Raw genomic sequence first — 21,825 nt, 5'->3', positions numbered from 1 at the left:
CTGGTCATTTTTTTTTTTTAACTTACTTTTACTTTGTTTTACCAGTTCAGTGTGAATTCTCAAATGGCTATTAGAATTGCTGCTGTCTGAGAAGTGTTTACCACAGCTGTGAGGACTCCAACCAGATTTCTTTCATGGTTATGAATGCCAGTATCGATCCAAAATAATGTTCATCAGAACAGCGCAGTCATAACTTGTATCAGACATGACGGTGGTCTTTCTTTGAGCTGCTGGTAATTGAAAAGCTCTACGCATTGCGTGATGACAGGAGCCCACCAGGGTTGATCCTAGAAGGTCTTTAAGTGCAGCGTTTTACTTGTACGTGACAAATCTCTGTACTCGTTTAGAGTTTTGTGACTGACTGAATTGGAATTGTTTCTTTTTTTTATAACTGATTTGTTTTATAACTGGAACAAAGATTTATTTATTTTTTTAATGTCTCGGAGACATAAAAGGCATCGAGGATGAATGGCGTAATAATTGAAATGTTTTTTGTTTTCAATACACAGTATAGCTTTTCATGTTTTACCACTTTAAATGAAAACCAGATTCATTTACTGCAGTGTAGCCAAGAATGTTTTATGCTACAAAATGAATGACAAATTTATACATTGACAGTGTAGGTTAGAATGTTATACCATTTTGTAATGAACAGACAAGATTAATTTAAATGAGAATTCTGCAACAGTAGATACACACACCGATATAATAGAAAACACTTTCTCTGAGGTGTTGTTTCTCATTGAACGGGAATTTCGTGAACATTACACCAAGCGTTCTTTTTAGGCTGGTATGGTCCAGGCAAGGGGTTGACAATTTGTTGTCTCGCAGCTTCTCCCAACCGTCCAAGAACAGTTTGGTGACCAACAATGAAAAGTCCGGCATGATGGAACACCGGGCCATAAGGCAAAAGTGACAACTAAGTGACTCGGGGAATAAAACATCGAAATTTGGGGTCCATGGCCAGGAAACTCCCCATTGAGAACTTGTGGTAAGTCCTCAAACAAAAACCCCCCAATTCTGACAAACTCCAAGCATTGATGATCAAGAATGGGCAGCTGCCATCAGTCAGGATTGGGCCCAGAAGTTGATTGCCAGCCTGCCAGGGTGAATTCCAGAGGCCTTGAAAAAGAAAGAATTTCCAACACTGCAAACATGGACTCTGCGCATAAACTTCATGGAATTGTCAATAAAAGCCTTTGAAACTTCTGAACTGCTTGTCATTCTACTTCATTGTACCAGAGAAACATCTGACACAAAGATCTCAAAACACTGAAGCAGCCAACTTGGTGAAAACCAACACTTGGGTCATTCTTAGAACTTTTGGCCACAACTGTATTCACTTTCTTGAAACACACTTCTATTATTTTGAACACAACTGTATGTGCATTACAATAAGAGAGGAAAAAAAAAATAATCGAGTTTCAGTTTAGTTTTAATTCAGCTATTTGCTACAGATGAGATGAAACTGTGTGATTGGGGAGTGCAGTGTTCATACCGTGTAAGAATTCAATTTGCACCCTTGTTTCAAATTGCACTTCGTTTGTTATGCTGTTAAAAGAAGCCCAAATTTATTATCTGCGGATTTTGTGCTCAAGATTTCATATTTTTATCTTCTGAGCTTATGCTTAAAAGCCAAAGCTGTTATTTTATTATTCACTATGATAAAGGCATTTTAGTGACTTAACAGCAAAAAAAGAAAAAAATCTATACAAAAGCTAAAGGGACAGTCATATGTACGGCATACTCATTGTTGTATTGTAATGCTTAGGCTAAGTTTCCTGTCAATGTACCCAGTTGGATTATAAAATATTAAGACCATTGTATAACAAACCACGGGAACAAGGAGTCACACACATCTAAAACGGACAGGACTATCAATCAGCCTAGACGACTGGGTTACTTGTGGTTAGTTAAGGCATCAACATTTTGTCCCGTCAGCAATTGGGGGGTTAGGGTAACCAATCCTGTTAAAAGTTTTCTGATGATGTAACATTCCTTGGAATTGTGAGCTGATCACTGAATTGTATAAATACAGCGCGGAGGACGCTCTTTTCCTTGGTAACCCTTGCTAATAAGATCTGCTGTGTTGCCTACTGCAAAATTTAGATAAAGAATAACGACTGACGCTTCCTCCTGCCCGTGTTTACTGCCAATACGGGACACCCAGTGGGCGGTGGCCGTTAAATTTCTTCCACAACCGCAAATCATTGGTGTCTCGGGTAGATGATGTAAAAAAATAAATAAATAAAAAATGAACGAATGAATGTCTTTTACTTCAAAGCACCTGAAGAACTAAAGGTATTTATAAAACACTTAGCTGTGTAAGCCCGTGTTGTAAAAAGCCCAGGGTTCTAGAAACTATTGAAATCGTCAGAAAAAAAATTGAAATGTAGAGATGCCAGGTAATTGAAAGGAACTTCTCTGGACGTCTCTCTCCTAGGAGGATTTGTTTTGCCGATGTGCTCGCCTCACTTGTGTATTAGCACTTAAGCGACTGTCTTTCTTCTGAGGTTATGTTTTGCCGATGTGCTCACATTGCTTGCGTATTAGCGGCTAAGCGACTTTGCCTTTCTTCGGATGATTTGTTTTGCCGATGTGCTCATCTCACTTGTGTATTAGCAGCTATGCGACGGTCTTTCTTCTGAGGTTACGTTTTGCCGATGTGCTCACATCACTTGTGTATTAGCAGCTAAGTGACTTTGTCTTTCTACTGAGGCTTCGTTTTGCCAATATGCTCATCTTACTTGTGTATTAGCAGCTAAATGACTTTGCCTTTCTTCGGATGATTTGTTTTGCCGATGTGCTTGCCTCACTTGTGTATTAGCAGCTAAGCAACTGTCTTTCTTCTGGGGTTACGTTTTGCCGATGTGCTCACATCACTTGTGTATTAGCAGCTAAGCGACTTTGTCTTTCTTCGGATGATTTGTTTTGCCAATATGGTCATCTCACTTGTGTATTAGCAGGTAAGCGACGGTCTTTCTTCTGGGGTTACGTTTTGCCGATGCGCTCACATCACTTGTGTATTAGCAGCTAAGCGACTTTGTCTTTCTTCTGAGGCTTCGTTTTGCCAATATGCTCATCTTACTTGTATATTAGCAGCTAAACGACTTTGCCTTTCTTCGAATGATTCGTTTTGCCGACGTGCTCGCCTCGCTTGTATATTAATGGCGGGAAGAAAAGTAAAAGGGATACCATTTACTGATGTGCTCGCTTCGCTTCTGTATTAGCAGCTTAAGTGAGTGACTCTTTCTTTGGAGGTTTCATTTTGCCGATGTGCTGGCCACGCTTGTGTATCCTCGGAGGTGGAGCCTCTCATTTCCGGGCCGGACAGACACACACAAACTCACACTTCCACGCATAGACGTTTATATATAAGACGAGGAAATGATCACAAGCTTCAATGCTTGTTTTCAGATTTATGGCGGCTGATGATGACGACGTTTAGCTGTTTTTTTACGCAGTTTAATCACGTTGGGAGCACTTTGCCAAAAGAAGAACTCCAAATGATTACTCGAGTACATACAGTAAATACACATTTTTAAGAAACCAGCTTTTTGCCTTAACTTGGTTACATGTGTGCAGGTAAATGCATGTAGGACGGTTTTATCCAGCCTGAATTTGTGTATGTGCATAGGAAGATGGTTACTGTCAAAGAATCGTTTGCCACATTCAGCATAGCTACAGTATATGCCTTTTCTGAACAATGGTTTCATTTGCTAACTTTTTAGGACAGGAGTGAACCTCACACTCTTGAGTCCTGAAGTGTGCTTGTTTTTCTGGTGTGAATTTTGCACAGCTGTTGTTATTCTTTTAGGTTTGCTGGCAGAGCTTGGATTGTTCCTAACAGTGCATTCTTCTCTAGTTCACATGGAGTGATGGTGATTGGTAAGGCATCTAAAGGGGCCTGGAATTTTACTTTTTTGATAAGGCCAGCACCACTGCCACACTCGGTGTGGTTTTACTCCACATCTGGCTCATCTCCAATTGCATTTCATGATATTTAGTTATTTTTTCTCTTTTCGCTTCTTTCCTGTATGGGTTCTTGCGTGGTTGTGAAGATGGCTTACTTGTGAGAATCGTTTGTCACACTCAGGACAGGTATATGGCTTTTCTCCAGTGTGAATCCTTGTGTGCCTGTGAAGATGACTTAGTTTTGAGAATCGTTTGCCACATTCTGAACAACAGTGAGGTTTCTCTCCAGTGTGATTTCTGACGTGGTTCCGTAAGCTGCTTCCTTGGGCGAATTGTTTGCCACATTCATTACAACAGTAAGGCTTTTCTCCACTGTGAATCCTTAAGTGGTTTTGAAAATTGCACAAGAATGAGAAATCTTTACCACATTCGGAGCAAACAAACGGCTTCTCTCCTGTGTGAACTCGTCTGTGTTTCTGAAGAGAGCTACTGTAAGGAAATTGTTTGCCACATTCAGAACAGGAATAGGGTTTCTCTCCAGTATGAACCCGGGTGTGCCTCTGAAGAGTGTTATAGTCAAAGAACTGTTTGCCACATTCAGAACACGAACACGGCCTTTCTCCCGTATGAACTTGCATGTGCCTTTGGAGGCTGCTACGATTAGGGCATTGTCTGCCACATTCTGAACAGGCAAACGGCTTCTTAACTGAATGAATCGACTTATCTTTACAGGCAGATTTTTTTTTTAAAGTTTTTCCACGTTTGTGCCTGGTGTGTAAAATTTCTTGATCTGTGTTATGGACTTGTCGTCGGTCAGTGTTGATGGATTTTGTCGGTGTCGGATTGTCAGCAGTAAAAGAACTGCACAACAAAGATGCCGAGGTCAACTTCTCCGATTCTCTTTTTGATTTCTTCATCTTCTCCTTGACCTGCTCCTGCCGTAGTCCACGCTGAAGGGGGCGCTGATGAAACGAAGACACAGAGAAGCTGCAATTCTCCAGGAAATCTGCAATAATACAAACACTTTATTTTAATAGATCATTGTGAAAGCTGTATCTGTCACATGGACTGGACTGGTGCTGCTGCCTCACACCGAGTTCCTGGCTCTGCCTATTGTGTGTTTGGACTTTGCATGTTCTCTTGGTGTCTGTTCAGTTTCTCTATCTTCCCCTCCTATCCCTCAGATCTGTCCGCTGTGCTAATTACCACCTGGTGTAATGGAGTGTGAATGTGTGTGTGTATGCCAGTGTGGTGCCCTGCAGGGGACTGGCATCCATTCTCAGGTTGATGCCTACCTTACTCCAAAGATGCTGGTGACCTAAGGTTAAGAAAATGGATGAGTGGGATCTGGCAAGTGGAGCTGACAAAGTGCATTTTGGTCAAGTAAAACTCAAGTTCAAACCCCTCCATAACACTATTGCCCCCTCACTTATTTTAGTGTTCCTCTCATTTATATTGTTAATTTTTAACAGGACTCTCCAGTGAACGGATCATCTTCAGTGATGGAATCAGCCCCAGAGCCTTGTCTTATTCTGTTGTCATTCACCTCCACCGTAATTAATAAAAGAGAGAGGGGCCGACTGGACAGATGACCAACAGGAATGGCAATCTGGGAGGTAAAATTTGGCTTTTCCTTAATTGTTTGACTTCTTTGCTAACATTTAGATGATTTTAAAACCTAAATTAAAACAAAAATAAATAGAGCTTCACCTTCTCTTCCGTTAGTGAGGCTCAGTGGTTAGCACAGCCACTCATGGCTCCAACTCAATGCTTTATGGTGTAACCATAGAGTGACTTGGGGTTGGGACAGCAGACCAACAGAAATGGGAATCTGGCAGGTCCGTTGGCTTTATCTGCCGACTCAGGGGGTACAGCATTCTCGGCTGATGTTGTCCACATGGCCTTCACATGTTGCCTGCCTCAGTTTTACTTGACAGACTCCAGTCCTTCTATCACATTCTAAAAGAATATGCAGGTCAGGTAGCCTGGGGACTTTTAAGCTTTGTGATGGACGGCCGGCGTTTCAGTCTGTCCGGAATGTCCCTGAACAGAAAAAAAGGAGGAAGAGCAGGCTTTTCAGGGCACTGCATTCCCCGGGATGCTAGGTGGCAGCTCGTCCCAGACGGAAAGGGTTCCCCGGATTCCCTCAGGGTATCATGGGACATGGAGTCAGTTTCCTCAGCCCTGTTGAGTGCTGTGGGTGCCACCAGAGGGAGCTCACAAGGAACCTGGGGACTCCTACTGTTATGACAACTCGGAGGCATGAGGACGGAAGCCCGCAGTACTTCCGGGCTACTTGAAGGATGATGTGGCGTTTGACCCGGAGAAGGAAAACTTCCGGGTCATGGACTATTTAAAGGACTGGTCAAAACCCAGCAGGGGAAGCCGGAGTTGGGTGGTAGAGTGACGGAGTTGCTGGGAGGAGTGGAGGATTGTGATTAGTGATTATTGTTTATTATTATTGGAGAATTGTGGAATGTGTGGTGCTTTGTGCACTTATTGAAAAAAAATTATTAGAGATTCTTCTTGGTGCTTTTTATAAGTGTGTCTTGGACATCTGTATGGTGGGTTTAGCGGGGCAACAGCGCCTCAAGCGTCCACAGTTTGTTAGTAGGGATGAAGGAGCTCGGATTGGACTAACACTCCCTACAGTCCAGCTGTCTGATGGTACTGCTAAACTACCCTATGGAACCCTGAATTGAATGAACAGTGCTTGAGAATATTATGGGATGTCACATCTGGTTCAAACTCCTAAGTGTACACTCTAATCTTTTTAGTTGAGCCAAATAAACGTGTCACTTTGCTTGACTTCTCACTTCCTCCATACTGGCTAACATGTTACAACATCCTAGTGCAGGGGTGGGCAGAGTCATTCCTGAAGGGCCGCGGGTTTTTGTTCCAACCCAGTTGCTTAATTAGAAAACAATCCTTGCCAATAATTACATTTCATGGCTTGTTAGTGCTTTTAACTGTGCTATGTCGAGTCATTCTTATATCCTAGATGTTTTTTCCATTCTAAGGATACCATCCAAATACTTTGACGTGTAAAACGGACAGGTAATTCTCAATCCTTCACTGTATTTAATTAAACCAAATAGTGCACGAGAAATACACACAGGTGTAAAGGGTAACAAGCAAAATGGATAACTGCTGGTTTCTTTTGTCATTTGCATCTTATTGCTAATGAGGAGCAATTAAAAACCGAGAATGCAGCTGTTTAAGACTAAAATAAGCAATAAGGGTTCATAATCTTAATAAGGGAGACAACTAAAGTGAAGCAGAAGTGTTTCTAGAGCAATACGTGCTTCTTATTAAACAATTGGGTTGGAACAAAAACCTGCAGCCACTGCGGCCCTCCAAGAATGATTTTGCCCACCCCTGCCCTAGTACTACAGACTCTTTCCCACATATTCTGCAGGTCTACAGCCATGGCCAAAAGTTCTGAGAATGACCCAAGTGGTAGTTTTCACCAAGTCTGCTGCTTCAGTGTTTTGAGATCTTTGTGGCAGATGTTTCTCTGGTAAACTGAAGTAGAATGACGAGCAGTTCAGAAGTTTCAAAGGCTTTTATTGACAATCCCATTAAGTTTATGCACAGAGTCAATATTTGCAGTGTTGGAAATTCTTTCTTTTTCAAGACCTCTGCAATTCACCCTGGCAGGCTGGCAATCAACTTCTGAGCCCAATCCTGACTTATGGCAGCTGCTCATTCTTGATCATCAATGCTTGGAGTTTGTCAGAATTGGGGGGGGGGGGGGGGGGGGGGGTTGTTTGAGGACTGACAAGAAGTTCTCAATGGGGAGTTTCCCTAAATTTCCGATGTTCTGTTCCCCAAGCTACTTAGTTGTCACTTTTGGCTTATGGCCCGGTGCTCCATCATGCTGGATTGTTCACTGTTGGTCACCAAACTGTTCTTGGATGGTTGGGACAAGTTGCTTTCGGAGGAGGTTTGGGTCCCATTCTTTATTCATGGCTGTGTTCTTAGGCCAAATTGTGAGTGAGCCCATCCCTCAGGATGCTGTACTGTTGGCGTACATGACACAGATGGATGGTAGTGCTACTCACTTTTTCTTTTTTCCAATCAGATTATCATTAGAGAACAGGACTTTCCCCAAGCAGTCCAATACCAGCTTTATCAGCTTTAGGAGACAGTTCTGGCACTTACTGGATTTTCTTGGGTGCCCTGAAACTTTCATAACACATGAACCTCTCTCTCTGTCTCTCTCTCCTAGAAGTTCTTGATGATCTGATAAATGGTTGATTTAGGTGCAATCTTCCTAGCAGCAATAGCCTTGCCTGTGAAGCCCTTTTTGTGCAAAGCAATGATGGTCCTTTTGTGGCAGTGGAAAGGTTTTTTTTTTTTTTTTTTGAGATGAAGTTCATTTTCATGGCAAACAGGCACTTGGCAATTCATTGGATCACTCTTCAGAACATTCTGGAGTCAATGCAAATTGCCAGCATAAACACTGAGGCAGCAAACTTTGTGACAATTCATAGTTGTGTCATTCTCACAGCTTTTGGGCACAAGTGTATATTTTATAATAATCTGAGTAAGGTCAGGGCTGTGATCTCATCAAAAAGGTAGACAGGCTTACAAGATTTAGGAATTGACTTTCATAGTAAAAAAAAAACGTCTGTGAGGATGAGCGTCTGTGGACGTGACTGGCACAAACAAGTCACTCCATCTGCACAAAACATGGCACGGCATTACAAAGGACAGAAGCGTTTGAACCAAAGTCACTCCAGTAGACTTAGCTGCATGGAATGACTGTCATTTTTATTTTTTTTTGGCACATTTGTTTCCCAATTGGAACATATTTTTAAGAAAATATGAGTATTATAATTTATGAAATGAAATTTTCATGTTATTTTATGATTAAAATGTATATGGGAAAGCTATGTGTTGGACTCATTCAACTTTTCGGAGCTTTCAGACAATTTCACAGTTTATTATTTGATAGTCGTTATGCACTCGAGCTCCTCATCTCTAGCTGTGCCTTTCACTCAAATTTCCACCTACTAAAGACAAGACAAACAGTGGTAGAGCATGTAAATGTTTAGCTGTCACTTTCTTTCACGTTTAACCACATCACTTACTATTTCCCACATTGCTAGAGGACTTCTGTTCTCCTTCTTCTCCTCTCCAGTTTCCGTCACCGATTTTCTCTTCAAACTCAGATTTCAGTTCCATAGAATTCTGCTGGGGAGCCAGTTGTCCCATGTCTGTGACCCAGGGCTGCAAACTAGAGTGGGAGTCTTCACAAAAATCTTGCTTGAAAATGGTCCCAGTTTCGTGCTTTTGCAATTCAAGGCTAACTGACAAATCTTCCAAATCCATAACTTTGACTTCCACAATCTCCCCCTTGCACTCCTCCTCTTTAAACACAGAAACGCTGCCTTCACAATCCTCCAGCTTCACGTACACATCTTCTTCTGCTGTGCCCCACTCACAATCCTCCTGTTTAATGTGTGCTAGCCTTTCAGCCATGCTTTCAGTGTTAGTCGAGGCCATTGCTGCGTGTGAAACTCTTTTCCTCTTCTAAGATTATCTTCTCACATGCACAGATACTGGACTGGAGACCATTCCACACTGCTCTGCATGGCCTTGGGAACTGGGAAGGAGGTTCATTTTTATCTGTCAACAATTAAATTGATAGAATTAATTCATACAGTCACCTAAAATAACTTGAGCATGTTTCAGGGTCACTTCCAAATTTTAACAACACACATACAATTTCCAGCTAAGTTTTATGTGAGATACAAAATGCTGGGGGACCCTCCATGTCAGCCTAAGAAGATCTCCGCAGATTTGGAGGGAAAACAGATTTGACAGTAGACAAAGATCCTAGCTGGCCAAGGCAAAGCAAAGACAAAAAGAAAGGCGACATTTACAAATTCTGGACTTTTTGTTTGGAAACATTTCACGCTGGCAGCACACGTCTACACAGGTCTGGTCAAAATGTAAGAGAGACAGATCCGGGGTCTGGATTTGGCCTAAATGAAGAACATCATTTCAAAGAGACTTAGCCTTGGGTGTATTAATAAGTCACACATCAATTACAGTGAAACCAACAGATACTGACACTGAAGACAGTGTGTTCAGCACAACACATATTGAGTCACGTTTTCCAGCCACTAACAACATTAGTAAGCCCACCTATAGCTTCAGTGGTCTACCTGTCTAACTGGCTGTTAATCCCACCCAGACCACCATGTTTGTTAGGAGGGGGTTGGCTCTTTCACCAGCTCACTGCTCCACACTCAAAAGCACTCCTCCTCTCACTCCTTCTTTTCTTGCTCTCTCTCGCCTGTTTATCATTCTGTCAGGGAGGCGACTCAGATGTCACTTCCAGCTAGGAATGTCACAAGAACTGATACAATGGTAACAAAAATATCACCTCTGGAAACGTATCAGTACTCACTTTGTTTTGTTTTTTTCAGCATTAGTAGTACTGTCTGAAATTCACTACTGCACTCCTGCTTGGCTGAAAGTAGACAAATTACTGGAGAAGACGCTACCATATACAGGTGCTGGTCATAAAATTAGAATATCATGACAAAGTTGATTTATTTCAGTAATTCCATTCAAAAAGTGAAACTTGTATATTAGATTCATTCATTACACACAGACTGATGTATTTCAGATGTTTATTTCTTTTAATGTTGATGATTATAACTGACAACTAATGAAAGTCCCAAATTCAGTATCTCGGAAAATTAGAATATTGTGAAAAGGTTCAATATTGAAGACACCTGGTGCCACACTCTAATCAGCTAATTAACTCCAAACACCTGCAAAAGCCTTTAAATGGTCTCTCAGTCGAGTTCTGTAGGCTACACAATCATGGGGAAGACTGCTGACTTGACAGTTGTCCAAAAGACGACCATTGACACCTTGCACAAGGAGGAGGGCAAGATACAAAAGGTCATTGCTAAAGAGGCTGGCTGTTCACAGAGCTCTGTGTCCAAGCACATTAATAGAGAGGCGAAGGGAAGGACAAGATGTGGTAGAAAAAAGTGGACAAGCAATAGGGATAACCGCACCCTGGAGAGGATTGTGAAACAAAACCCATTGAAAAATGTGGGGGAGATTCACAAAGAGTGGACTGCAGCTGGAGTCAGTGCTTCAAGAACCACCACACACAGACGTATGCAAGACATGGGTTTCAGCTGTCGCATTCCTTGTGTCAAGCCACTCTTGAACAAAAGACAGCATCAGAAGCGTCTCGCCTTTAGACTGCTGCTGAGTGGTCCAAAGTTATGTTCTCTGATGAAAGTAAATTTTGCATTTCCTTTGGAAATCAAGGTCCCAGAGTCTGGAGGAAGAGAGGAGAGGCACAGAATCCACGTTGCGTGAGGTCCAGTGTAAAGTTTCCACAGTCAGTGATGGTTTGGGGTGCCATGTCATCTGCTGGTGTTGGTCCATTGTGTTTTCTGAGGTCCAAGGTCAATGCAGCCGTCTACCAGGAAGTTTTAGAGCACTTCATGCTTCTTGCTGCTGACGAACTTTATGGAGATGCAGATTTCATTTTCCAACAGCACCTGGCACCTGCACACAGTGCCAAAGCTACCAGTACCTGGTTTAAGGACCATGGTATCCCTGTTCTTGATTGGCCAGCAAACTCGCCTGACCTTAACCCCATAGAAAATCTATGGGGTATTGTGAAGAGGAAGATGCAATACGCCAGACCAACAATTCAGAAGAGCTGAAGACCACTATCAGAGCAACATGGGCTCTCATAACACCTGAGCAGTGCCACAGACTGATCGACTCCATGCCACGCGGCATTGCTGCAGTAATCCAGGCCAAAGGAGCCCCAACTACATATTGAGTGCTGTACATGCTCATACTTTTCATGTTCATACCTTTCAGTTGGCCAACATTTCTAAAAATCCTTTTTTTGCATTGGTCTTAATTGATATTCTAATTTTCCGAGATACTGAATTTGGGACTTTGATTAGTTGTCAGTTATAATCATCAACATTAAAAGAAATAAACATTTGAAATACGTCAGTCTGTGTGTAATGAATGAATCTAATATACAAGTTTCACTTTTTGAATGGAATTACTGAAATAAATCAACTTTGTCATGATATTCTAATTTTATACCCAGCACCTGTATGAGAGAAATGTGAGGGAAAACTAAATATGGAAATGGCTCGCAACGACACCACATCAACACACGTCAAAAAGAAAAACAGCAGAATGCTTGAGGCAGGAGAATGTCAGTGCGTGCTTGCAAGAATTGTTCTTATTTAAAGAAAAATGGCAGAACACGCACAAAAGCTTTTGTTATTGCCAGTTTTATCTCATTATGGAGAATTCGTTCGGAAGTAGATTCATGGGGGCTTTGAGAACACAATGTTGTGACCGATAAGGTGCGAGTTGTAATTGAATTGGCTGATGTTAAGACTTGGTGTTCCACAGGGGTCAGTGCTGGGGCCGCTGCTATTTTTAATATATAGAAATGGTTTAGATAGGACCCTGCAGTGGACTGGCGCCCTGCCCGGTATTTGTTCCTGCCTTGCCCCCTGTGTTGGCTGGGATTGGCTCCAGTGGACCCCCGTGACCCTGTGTTAGGATATAGCGGGTTGGACAATGAATAGATGGATATAAGTGACAAGCTGATTAAGTTTGCAGATGATACCAAGATAGGTGGATTGGCAGATGATATGGAATCCATTACATCATCACAGAAGGACTTGGACAGCAGACTGGCTTGGGCAGATTTGTGGACGATGAAATTTAATGTCAGTAAATGTAAAGTATTACATGTAGGAAGGAAAAATGTGAGGTTTGAGTACACAATGGGTGGTCGGAAAATCGAGAGTCCACCTTATGAGAAGGATTTAGGAGTCGTAGTGAACTCGTAAGCTATCCACTGCCAGACAGTGTTGTTCAGAAGCCATTAAGAAGGCTAACAGAATGTCAGGTTATATAGCGCCTTGATGTGTGCAGTACAAGTCACAGGAGGTTCTGCTCAAGCTTTATAACACACTGGTGAGGCCTCATCTGGAGTCCTGGTTGCAGTTTTGATCTCCAAAAAGGACATAGCAGCACTAGAAAAGGTCCAGAGGAGAGCAACTAGGCTGATTCAGGGCTACAGGGGATAAACAAAGAGGAATGACAGAAAGAGCTGAGCCTTTATAGTTTAAGCAAAAGAAGATTAAGAGGAGACCTGAGTGAAGTGTTTAAAGTTATGAAGGGAGTTAGTCCAGTGGATCGAGACGGTGACTTTAAAATGAGTTCATCAAGAACACAGGGACACAGTGGGAAACTTGTTTATTTTCTTCTGTCCTCACTGGCCATAGGACCTTACTTTATTCTTTGTTAATTAGCATTGCCCAGTTTTATATATTTTTTCTTCATCTTGTAAAGCACTTTGAGTGACATCATTTGTATGAAAATGCAACAGAGAAATGAATGTTGTTGTAAGACAAGATGACGGGAGGGCGATATTAATCATTTTTTAGTACCGCGTCCTACGCAGACCCAATAAAGGAACAGAGGCTTCACTTTCATTCTGTGATCGCTGTCAGCGCGTCTACAGATGTCCATTCATTTTCTAACTGGCGTATACAGCGCAGGGTCCCACTCGTCCACAGCTCTATTAACCTCTCTATTAATAAGAGTTTTCCGTTGTGCCCGCGTTATGCAGTCTTGACCATGCCCCCTCCACACCGCTCACCCAATCGTTACTTCTACTACTGCACATCCTCTCTACATCCCACCCTGCGACACTCTCAGTGCTGCTAACTCGCCTTTCAACGCAGTCGGTTACAACGGCAGGGCAGAGAAGCAAATGATCTACTCAAGAACGTTGAGTTTTAGATTGAGATTGAGATGAAAAAGAGCGACAGGAGCTGATAAGGAAGGTCGAAAGAAAGAAAATGAACAAAAAACGGCTGAATATAATAAAAATCAAGAACAAAGAGAAATCGACCAATGACAAAAGAAATCCCGGACAGAAATCCAAAAAAGCAATGTTTATAGAAGTTAGAGGATAAAGTCAATTGGAACAAGGTGTTAAAGTAATTTAATTTTATTGTTTTATTTATTTCTACTTTTACTATTTTTATTATTTGTTGGTACTTAAAATAGACCGCTGTAGTGAAGTACTCAAGTAACTGATTTTTCAATCTAGAATAACTAAGCACCAAACCGTCTTTCTCCCGCGCCCCGCATGCTCTTCTTTAGCTTTCTCCAACAGAGGGGCGCCCCGACACCCTTCGTGCAGCTCTGTGCCCGCCCACTGGAGGCTGGTGAGCAAAATGAGCAGTGGGCAGAGCCCCCTAGACTTCTTTATAAACCTGATGTTGAAATCCACCTAAGCTTATAACATCCCAGTCCGACTGGTGGAACCCCCCCCGGGTCCATCTCACATTATAGTTCCAGCCCTGCATTATTATTAAGTCTTTGTTTTTTTGAGGCTAGGAACAAGAGAGCTGAACACCATTTGGGTCCATCCTTTGATTTCATTTCCCGCTGTCCACGTGGTATCTGAGGGTCAGTAAGAGAACCGTCTTCTTTAAGACATTCCATACAATCAATCGGTGGCTTTCCTGGTGTTTATGTTCCCCTTCAACAACCTTACCAAACCCTAATCTTCTTTGGTAGCCTATAATCATTCTTCTGACGTGTCCCCCCCATTAGACGCTACTTTCTAATTATCCAATCCAATGGTGGCCCGCCACTAATCCTGTACAGTTCATCGCTGTGGATATCTGTACACTTTTGCCCATTGAGACGTCTTTGTCGTCTTGTGTTGAAAGCAATAAGCTTTGAATACAGTGATCCCTCGCTATATCGCGCTTCGCCTTTCGCGGCTTCACTCCATCGCGGATTTTATATGTAAGCATATTTAAATATATATCGCGGATTTTTTGCTGGTTCGCGGATTTCTGAGGACAATGGGTCTTTTAATTTCTGGTACATGCTTCCTCAGTTGGTTTGCCCAGTTGATTTCATACAAGGGATGCTATTGGCAGATGGCTGAGAAGCTACCCAACTTACTTTCTCTCTCTCTCGCGCTGACTTTCTCTGATCCTGACGTAGGGGGTGTGAGCAGGGGGGCTGTTCGCACACCTAGACGATACGGACGCTCTCTAAAAATGCTGAAAGATTATCTTCACGTTGCTACCTTCTGTGTGCAGCTGCTTCCTGAAGGACATGCTGCATGGTGCTTCGCATACTTAAAAGCTCGAAGGGCACGTATTGATTTTTGCTTGTTTGTTTTTCTCTGTCTCTCTCTCTCTCTCTCTGTGCTCTTGACGGAGGGGGTGTGAGCTGCCGCCTTCAACAGCTTTGTACCGGCGGTGCTTCGCATACTTAAAAGCCAAACAGCCCTATTGATTTGTTTGCTCCTCTCTCTCCTGACTGTCTCTGATCCTGACGCGCACTCCTTTGAAGAGGAAGATATGTTTGCATTCTTTTAATTGTGAGACAGAACTGTCATCTCTGTCTTGTCATGGAGCACAGTTTAAACTTTTGAAAAAGAGACAAATGTTTGTTTGCAGTGTTTGAATAACGTTCCTGCCTCTCTACAACCTCCTGTGTTTCTGCGCAAATCTGTGACCCAAGCATGACAATATAAAAATAACCATATAAACATATGGTTTCTACTTCGCGGATTTTCTTATTTCGCGGGTGGCTCTGGAACGCAACCCCCGCGATGGAGGAGGGATTACTGTACTCACTTTGAGCGCGTGTCCACGTTTCGGCTCTATTCAGCACCGTTTCAAGCACCGTCGATTTATATGTGCTTACTTTGGGTTTTTAGCTTATTGTGAGAGCCATTTGCTAGTTATTTAGATTATGTCAAGTAGACAGAAGTATTTCCTTAGCTATGTTAAATGTTTGCCTATAAAATAAAAGGTAAAGTACCACTTCTGGTTAACAGAAATAGCTCAAAAGTTGATAGAAATCTACGTTTTGTACCTAATACTTGTATGCAAAATTTGTTTGACCAAAGTGAAAGCGAACTTAAGTTATCATGTTTACACACACACACACGCACGCACGCAGAATTCCAAAAATGGTATTTTCGGACCCAGGGAGGTCTAAAACGTTGAAATACATCAAAGTCCCGAAAATGAATTTTTTGGAGGATTCCAATATTTTCCCTATCCTTCATATACAAGAGAGGGAGGTCTAAAACGTTGAGATTCATTGAATTCTCGACATCGAAACTTTGGACAATTCCAATACTTTCCCTATGTTTTTTATGCAAAAGAGGGAGGTCTAAAACGTCGAGATTCGTCAAATTCTCGACATCAGATTTTTGGACAATTCCAATACTTTCCGTATACAACAGTAAAAAAGAGCACAGTGTATGGGAGGTTTCGATAACCCGTACAAGCTGAATTGAATTGGTATATTCTAACTATTTCTTGTCACTCTGATTATCGATTAGTCTCGGTTAGTTACCTGCTTTGCCGTGTTTTAGGCATGGAAGGCACATGGTTTCAAACCGAGCCTCAACGTGCCCCATGGTATGTAATGCAATATGCTCTGTTGAAGGTGCACTGCCGTACGTTTAGAGTGTACTGAAGGTAAGTATCTAAGTATAGAAACACGTGAAGTTTGACAAGAAAAGCTACGTTTAGACAAGAGACTTTTTTTCTATTTTTTTGCCTTTTATTTTACGAGTGCAACATCCTTTTTTCTTGAGTGGCTTATTTGCTTTGAATTTCCACTAAACCTTTATACACAAAGTTTTTGGACTGAGAAGCTCCTTTTGGCCTGCGTTTGACCCATGCTTGACCCTGCCTTACCTCCCAGCAGCACCACTTGGTTGATCCCAGACAGATTCCTGCAATTGCCGGAACCTAACAGCAACCCAAACCAATCTGGTGATTGATTTCTTCTGTACATTTCCCGTCTTCTGTAAGTAGACTTCCCAAAATACACCAACTCCCGAGACTCTCTCGACCCTTTCACCTCTTATTTCCTGTTCTTCCCCATATCTGTGCGAACATTCACATGGAGTTTGTGTTTTTTTTTATAATGCATATGGTTGAGTGCCGCTCCTGTGTGGATTGCGCTAATCTCGTCATGCATCGGTTCAACGCTTCTTCGCTTTCACAGATTAGTACCAAATCAGCAGCATCAGGCATCGAGCGAGCAATTTTGATTCCATGGTGCATATCTTGTAACGCTGTTTTGAAATCATGGAACAAAGCTGGAGACAACAAACATCCTTGTAAGACTGTGCAAATTTTAAACCGTTTTGTTAATTGAAATGTTAATTGTTTATTAAAAGTTAATTGCATTTGGATATTTATGAATGACAACACTAGTTTACTCCATTTATATACCAGGATTGTAAAGCAGTTTCCATGGCTACTATATATTATATACACATATACTGTATATTATACAGTACACACAAGTCAAATTCTGTTATAATGAAATTTTCATTACAACGAAGTGTTTTTATGGTCCTGACAGCTTCCATATATGACACGAGTCTATAGAAATCTCGTTACTATGAAGTACATTCAGCAGATACCTTCATTATAACGAAGTGCCCAAAAGACCTTGAAATGCCTGAATGAATCATCCACAGAGCAGTTAGTTCAGTGGCCGCAGCTCAGTTGTGCACAACGATCCCCAAACAGAAACACTGTCATTTATTTTTTCTTTCTTCGAACTTTCCTTGTACTGGTTTATTTTTTTTTTTTTGCTCTTTTTGTTTCCTGTGGTTTTCAGCGATACCTTTTGCTTGTTGCTCATCAACATTTAAAAAAAAACATCCATTGGAATATAACTCATTGTCATGCTGCTATAGAAAACGGCAGACACGAAAAAATGATAACAGTTCATATTAGAAAAAAAACTTTACATTTTTGCAGCTCTCGATTGCGGCATAAAAAAAAGACATTGCCAGTGAATTCAGAATTTCGCCATCGACGCTGTCAACTTTCTTGAAAGACCGAGCAAATAAAGAAGAAAAATCTTGGGCTGCAAACGTATGGGAACTGCTGCATTTGAAGGCGTCGAAAAAGTCGTTTTGATGTGGTTCAGTGATGCTCGTTCAAGAAATATTCCTATTAATGTGGCACTCATTCAAGAAAATGTGAGGTTTGTAAACTCTCTTGGGACCTCCCATAACTAGACAGCAAGCCGAAGAGCGTCGCTCAGCCCGATCTCCGCCTCTATGGAAGACTGTTTATCTGTTGCCAGGGCAACAGCTATCTCACAGATATTCTGCATCTCTCTGCCAAAGCAAACAGAAAAGATATCGATGGGTGATGCAGCCCGACTGCTGTGTCTGTGTATAGCAGAGTGGCAGATCCCGCTACAATAAATAACTGTGCTGTTCCTGTTTCAATCTGAATAAGTTGGTTTTCCTAACTGCGGTGGGTTGGCACCCTGCCCGGGATTGGTTCCTGCTGTGTGCCCTGTGTTGGCTGGGATTGGCTCCAGCAGACCCCCGTGACCCTGTGTTCGGATTCAGCGGGTTGGAAAATGGATGGATGGATGGTTTTCCTAAAGTACGGAGACTCAGCCTCATGTTTTGGGGTGCAAGACAAGGACTTCTAGCACGACCCCGATCTTTTATGATTTGCATCTGTGTCACTTCACTGCAGCGCTATAAGCCTGTTTTTGCCCTGCCTCCGGCAAACGGACACTCAATCTTCAACAGACGCTGCAACCGCGTTTCGGGAAAGTGTATTCTCGCAAGGAAATGCTGAGAAAAATTCTCGTCAGCATAACTTGTAGGCAGGAGGAGATTAAAATGAACACAAAAGAAGCTACTGAAAGGATCGCAAACGCCTGGGCGCAAGTTAAAGAAAGCACTATAGTAACAAATACAGAATCTCATTACAACAAAATTTTCGTTATATCGAAATATTTTTTAGGTCCCTGGGAGTTCATTATAATGGAATTTGACCTGTAATATAAATATAAATATATTATATATATATATATATATATATATATATATATATATATACATACATACATACATACATACATACATATATACACACACACACACACACACACACACACATACACAGATCAAAAAAATTAAAGGAACACTTTGAAAACACATCGAATCAAAATGTGGAAAAAATCCTGCTGGCTGTCTCTACTGCTATGGACTGATATGGTGATGTGTTAGAAATGAAAGGATGGAAATGAAAATGAAGAACCGACAGACAGAGGGCTGAATTCAAAGACACCCCGAAAATCAAAGGGAAAAAATGAGGTGGCAGGCAGGTGAGTCCATTTTTCTGAAATTTCAATGCAGCAAATGCAAATCGTACAATCGTGCGATCGTACCCCACGTGTTTGTATGCCTGTCTGACAACATCCTAATGAGACGACAGATGGTGTCCTGGGGCATCTCCTCCCAGATCTGGGCATCACTGAGCTCCTGGATAGTCTGAGGTGGTGGATAGACCGAAACATAATGTCCCACCCAGAGGTGTTCTATTGGCTTGAGGTCAGGCGAGTGAGCGTGGGGGGGCCAGTCAATGGGATCAATTCCTTCACCCTCTCACAAACACATGAGGCCCGGCATTGTGGTGCACCAGGAAGAACCCAGGAGCCACTGCACCAGCATAGGGTCTGACAAGGGGTCCAAGGATTTCATTCCGATACCTAATGGCAGTCAAGGTGCCATTGTCTAGCCTGTAGAGGTCTGTGCGTCCCTCCATGGATATGCCTCCCTCCCCAGATATACCCATCACTGACCCACCACCAAAGCGGTCAAGCTGAACGATGTCAAAGGCAGCATAACATTCTCCACGGCTTCTCCAGACCCTTTCACGTCTGTCACATGTGCTCAGGGTGAACCTGCTCTCTCATCTGTGAAAAGCACAGGGTGCCTGCCAGTGGTGGATCTGCCAATTCTGGTATTCTATGGCTCCACGGTGCCCACTAGAAGATGTCGGGCCCTCAGGCCACCCTCATGAAGTCTGTTTCTGATTGTTTGCACAGACATATTCACCCCATTGTTCTGCCTGCCTGCTGGAGGTCATTTTGTAGGCTCTGCCAGTGTTCATCCTGTTCCTCCTTGCCCAAACGAGCAGATACCGGTGGGTCCTGCTGATGGGTTAAGGACCTTCTACGAGGGGCCCTGTCCAGCTCTCCTCAAGTAACTGCTTGTGTCTCCTGGAATCTCCTCCATGCCCTTGAGACTGTGCTGGGAGACGTAGCAAATCTTCTGGCAATGGGAGGCACGTATTGATGTGCCTGCCATCCTGGAGAAGTTGGACTACCTGTGCCACCAAACTCTGTAGGGTCCGGGTATGGCCTCATGCTACCAGTAGTGACACTGACTGTAGACAATGCAAAATGACAGATGAGGAGGGAAAAATGTCAGTGGCCTCCCTCCACCTGTGAAATTATTCATTCCTGTTTTGGGGGTCGTCTCATTGTTGCCCCTCTAGTGCAACAAAGCAGCTGAAACCGATGAATGAGCCCCTCTGCTACTTAACTGACCAGATCAGTAGCCCACAAGTTTCATTAACTTGATGCTATACTCTCATTCAAAAGTGGGCCTTTCATTTTTTCGAGCAGTATATTTTATATATTATAGAAAAACAATTTTTTCACCTGAGTAATGCAGGCACTTCTAATAAAATGGGATTTTCGTTTTTTGGCGTGATACTGAACAGGCATCGAGGACTGTGAAATGTCACTGGTATCAAATTCAAATACAGAAGTTCAGGCATTATCCCCACATTCCAGCCCTGCCTCAAAATGACTTCTCTGGAGCAGAGGGGAACCCACTGTCTGCACCTGAAGGCCTCTCACCCGGCGTACTCGCTCAGAATCCATCTGACAATCTGCTAAACCAACTCAGGGCAGGGCAGGGCAAGAGGTTTGGAAAATGGAAGGATGGATGGGTAAATGCATTTGACAAGACACTCTCAACAAATATCTCAGAATTTAGGATACTGGGAGAGATCGGAGCTCCATGTGTTTTAGAGCAGGGGTCGCCAAGTCCGGTCCTGGAGGACCACCATGGCTGCAGGTTTTCATTCTAACCCTTTTTTTTTTAATGAGTGCCCTGTTTGTGCTGCTAATTGACTTCTTGCAAATTCATTTTAATTGAATTGCTTTTGTAAGATTTGTTCCCCTGAATTTCTTTTCATCGTTGCTCTGAGTTGCTTCATTTCTTTCCTTAAAAGGCACCCAAACTGAAATGATAGATAGATATTATTAATCCCAAGGGGAAATTCACATTCAAATGTGAAGTGAGGGAGCCAACAGAAGACCACCTAAGTCAGGGCCTCAAACTCCAACCAGTTGCCTCATTAGACACCGATTCCTGTCATTAATTAAACCCGCTCTTTAATTTTGTGGCTTATTGCTGCTCTAATTGTGCAATAGCAGACATTTCCGAAATTGTCGATTTTCTCCTTTTTAAGAGCAGCATTAAAATGTTTGGTGGACCTGAGCAGATCGACATTCCTGAGACCTTCACCTTTCTTTCTTTTCAGATATTGTGTGATGGTCACCAGTTGTTTTTGCCTCATTTTGTATCTCATTATTGTTTGGCTGCTAATTAAGGAAAAAGAAACAATAAAGGGGTCTGAGTCTTCAAGACCAAGTTAATTAAAAGGAATGTAAAAGGAGTTAATTAGCAGCAAAAACAGGTCACTCATTAAGGGTGAGAATGAAAACCTGCAGCCATGGTGGTCCTCCAGGACCGGAGTCTGAGATCCCTGAATTAAGGGGTCTGAGTCCTCAACAGCAAGTCAAATAAAATTAATTCAAAAGAAGTTAATTAGCAGCAAAAACAGGAGGTGTGTTGAGGAGCTGTGCAGAGCAGCTGGCTGGGGTCTTTACCTGTCCCAGGCCTCAGTTCCTCCCTGTCTGAAATCCTCCATCTTACTCCCTTTACCAAAAAAAAAAATCCCCCATAACCTGCCTGAATGACTATCGGCCAGT

General features: G+C 42.4%; 1 protein-coding gene across 1 annotated transcript in view; it reads right to left on the bottom strand.

Annotated features, from left to right (window-relative positions):
- Positions 1–489: 489 nt before the first annotated feature.
- LOC114641696 (zinc finger protein 501-like) overlaps positions 490–21,825 on the bottom strand; it is a 28,682-nt gene continuing 7,346 nt past the window's right edge. Inside the window, exons 2-3 of the mRNA XM_028790724.2 lie at positions 9,012–9,549; positions 490–4,921 (exon numbers count right to left, since the gene is read on the bottom strand). Of these exons, the coding sequence (XP_028646557.1) occupies positions 4,008–4,921; positions 9,012–9,426 (1,329 nt within the window). The 5' untranslated portion in view covers positions 9,427–9,549 and the 3' untranslated portion in view covers positions 490–4,007. The remainder of the gene's footprint in view (positions 4,922–9,011; positions 9,550–21,825) is intronic.

The sequence above is a fragment of the Erpetoichthys calabaricus genome, chromosome 5 (assembly GCF_900747795.2).
Source record: "Erpetoichthys calabaricus chromosome 5, fErpCal1.3, whole genome shotgun sequence".
Classification (NCBI taxonomy): Eukaryota; Metazoa; Chordata; class Cladistia; order Polypteriformes; family Polypteridae; genus Erpetoichthys; species Erpetoichthys calabaricus.
This window is presented reverse-complemented; position numbering and strand designations above follow the sequence as displayed.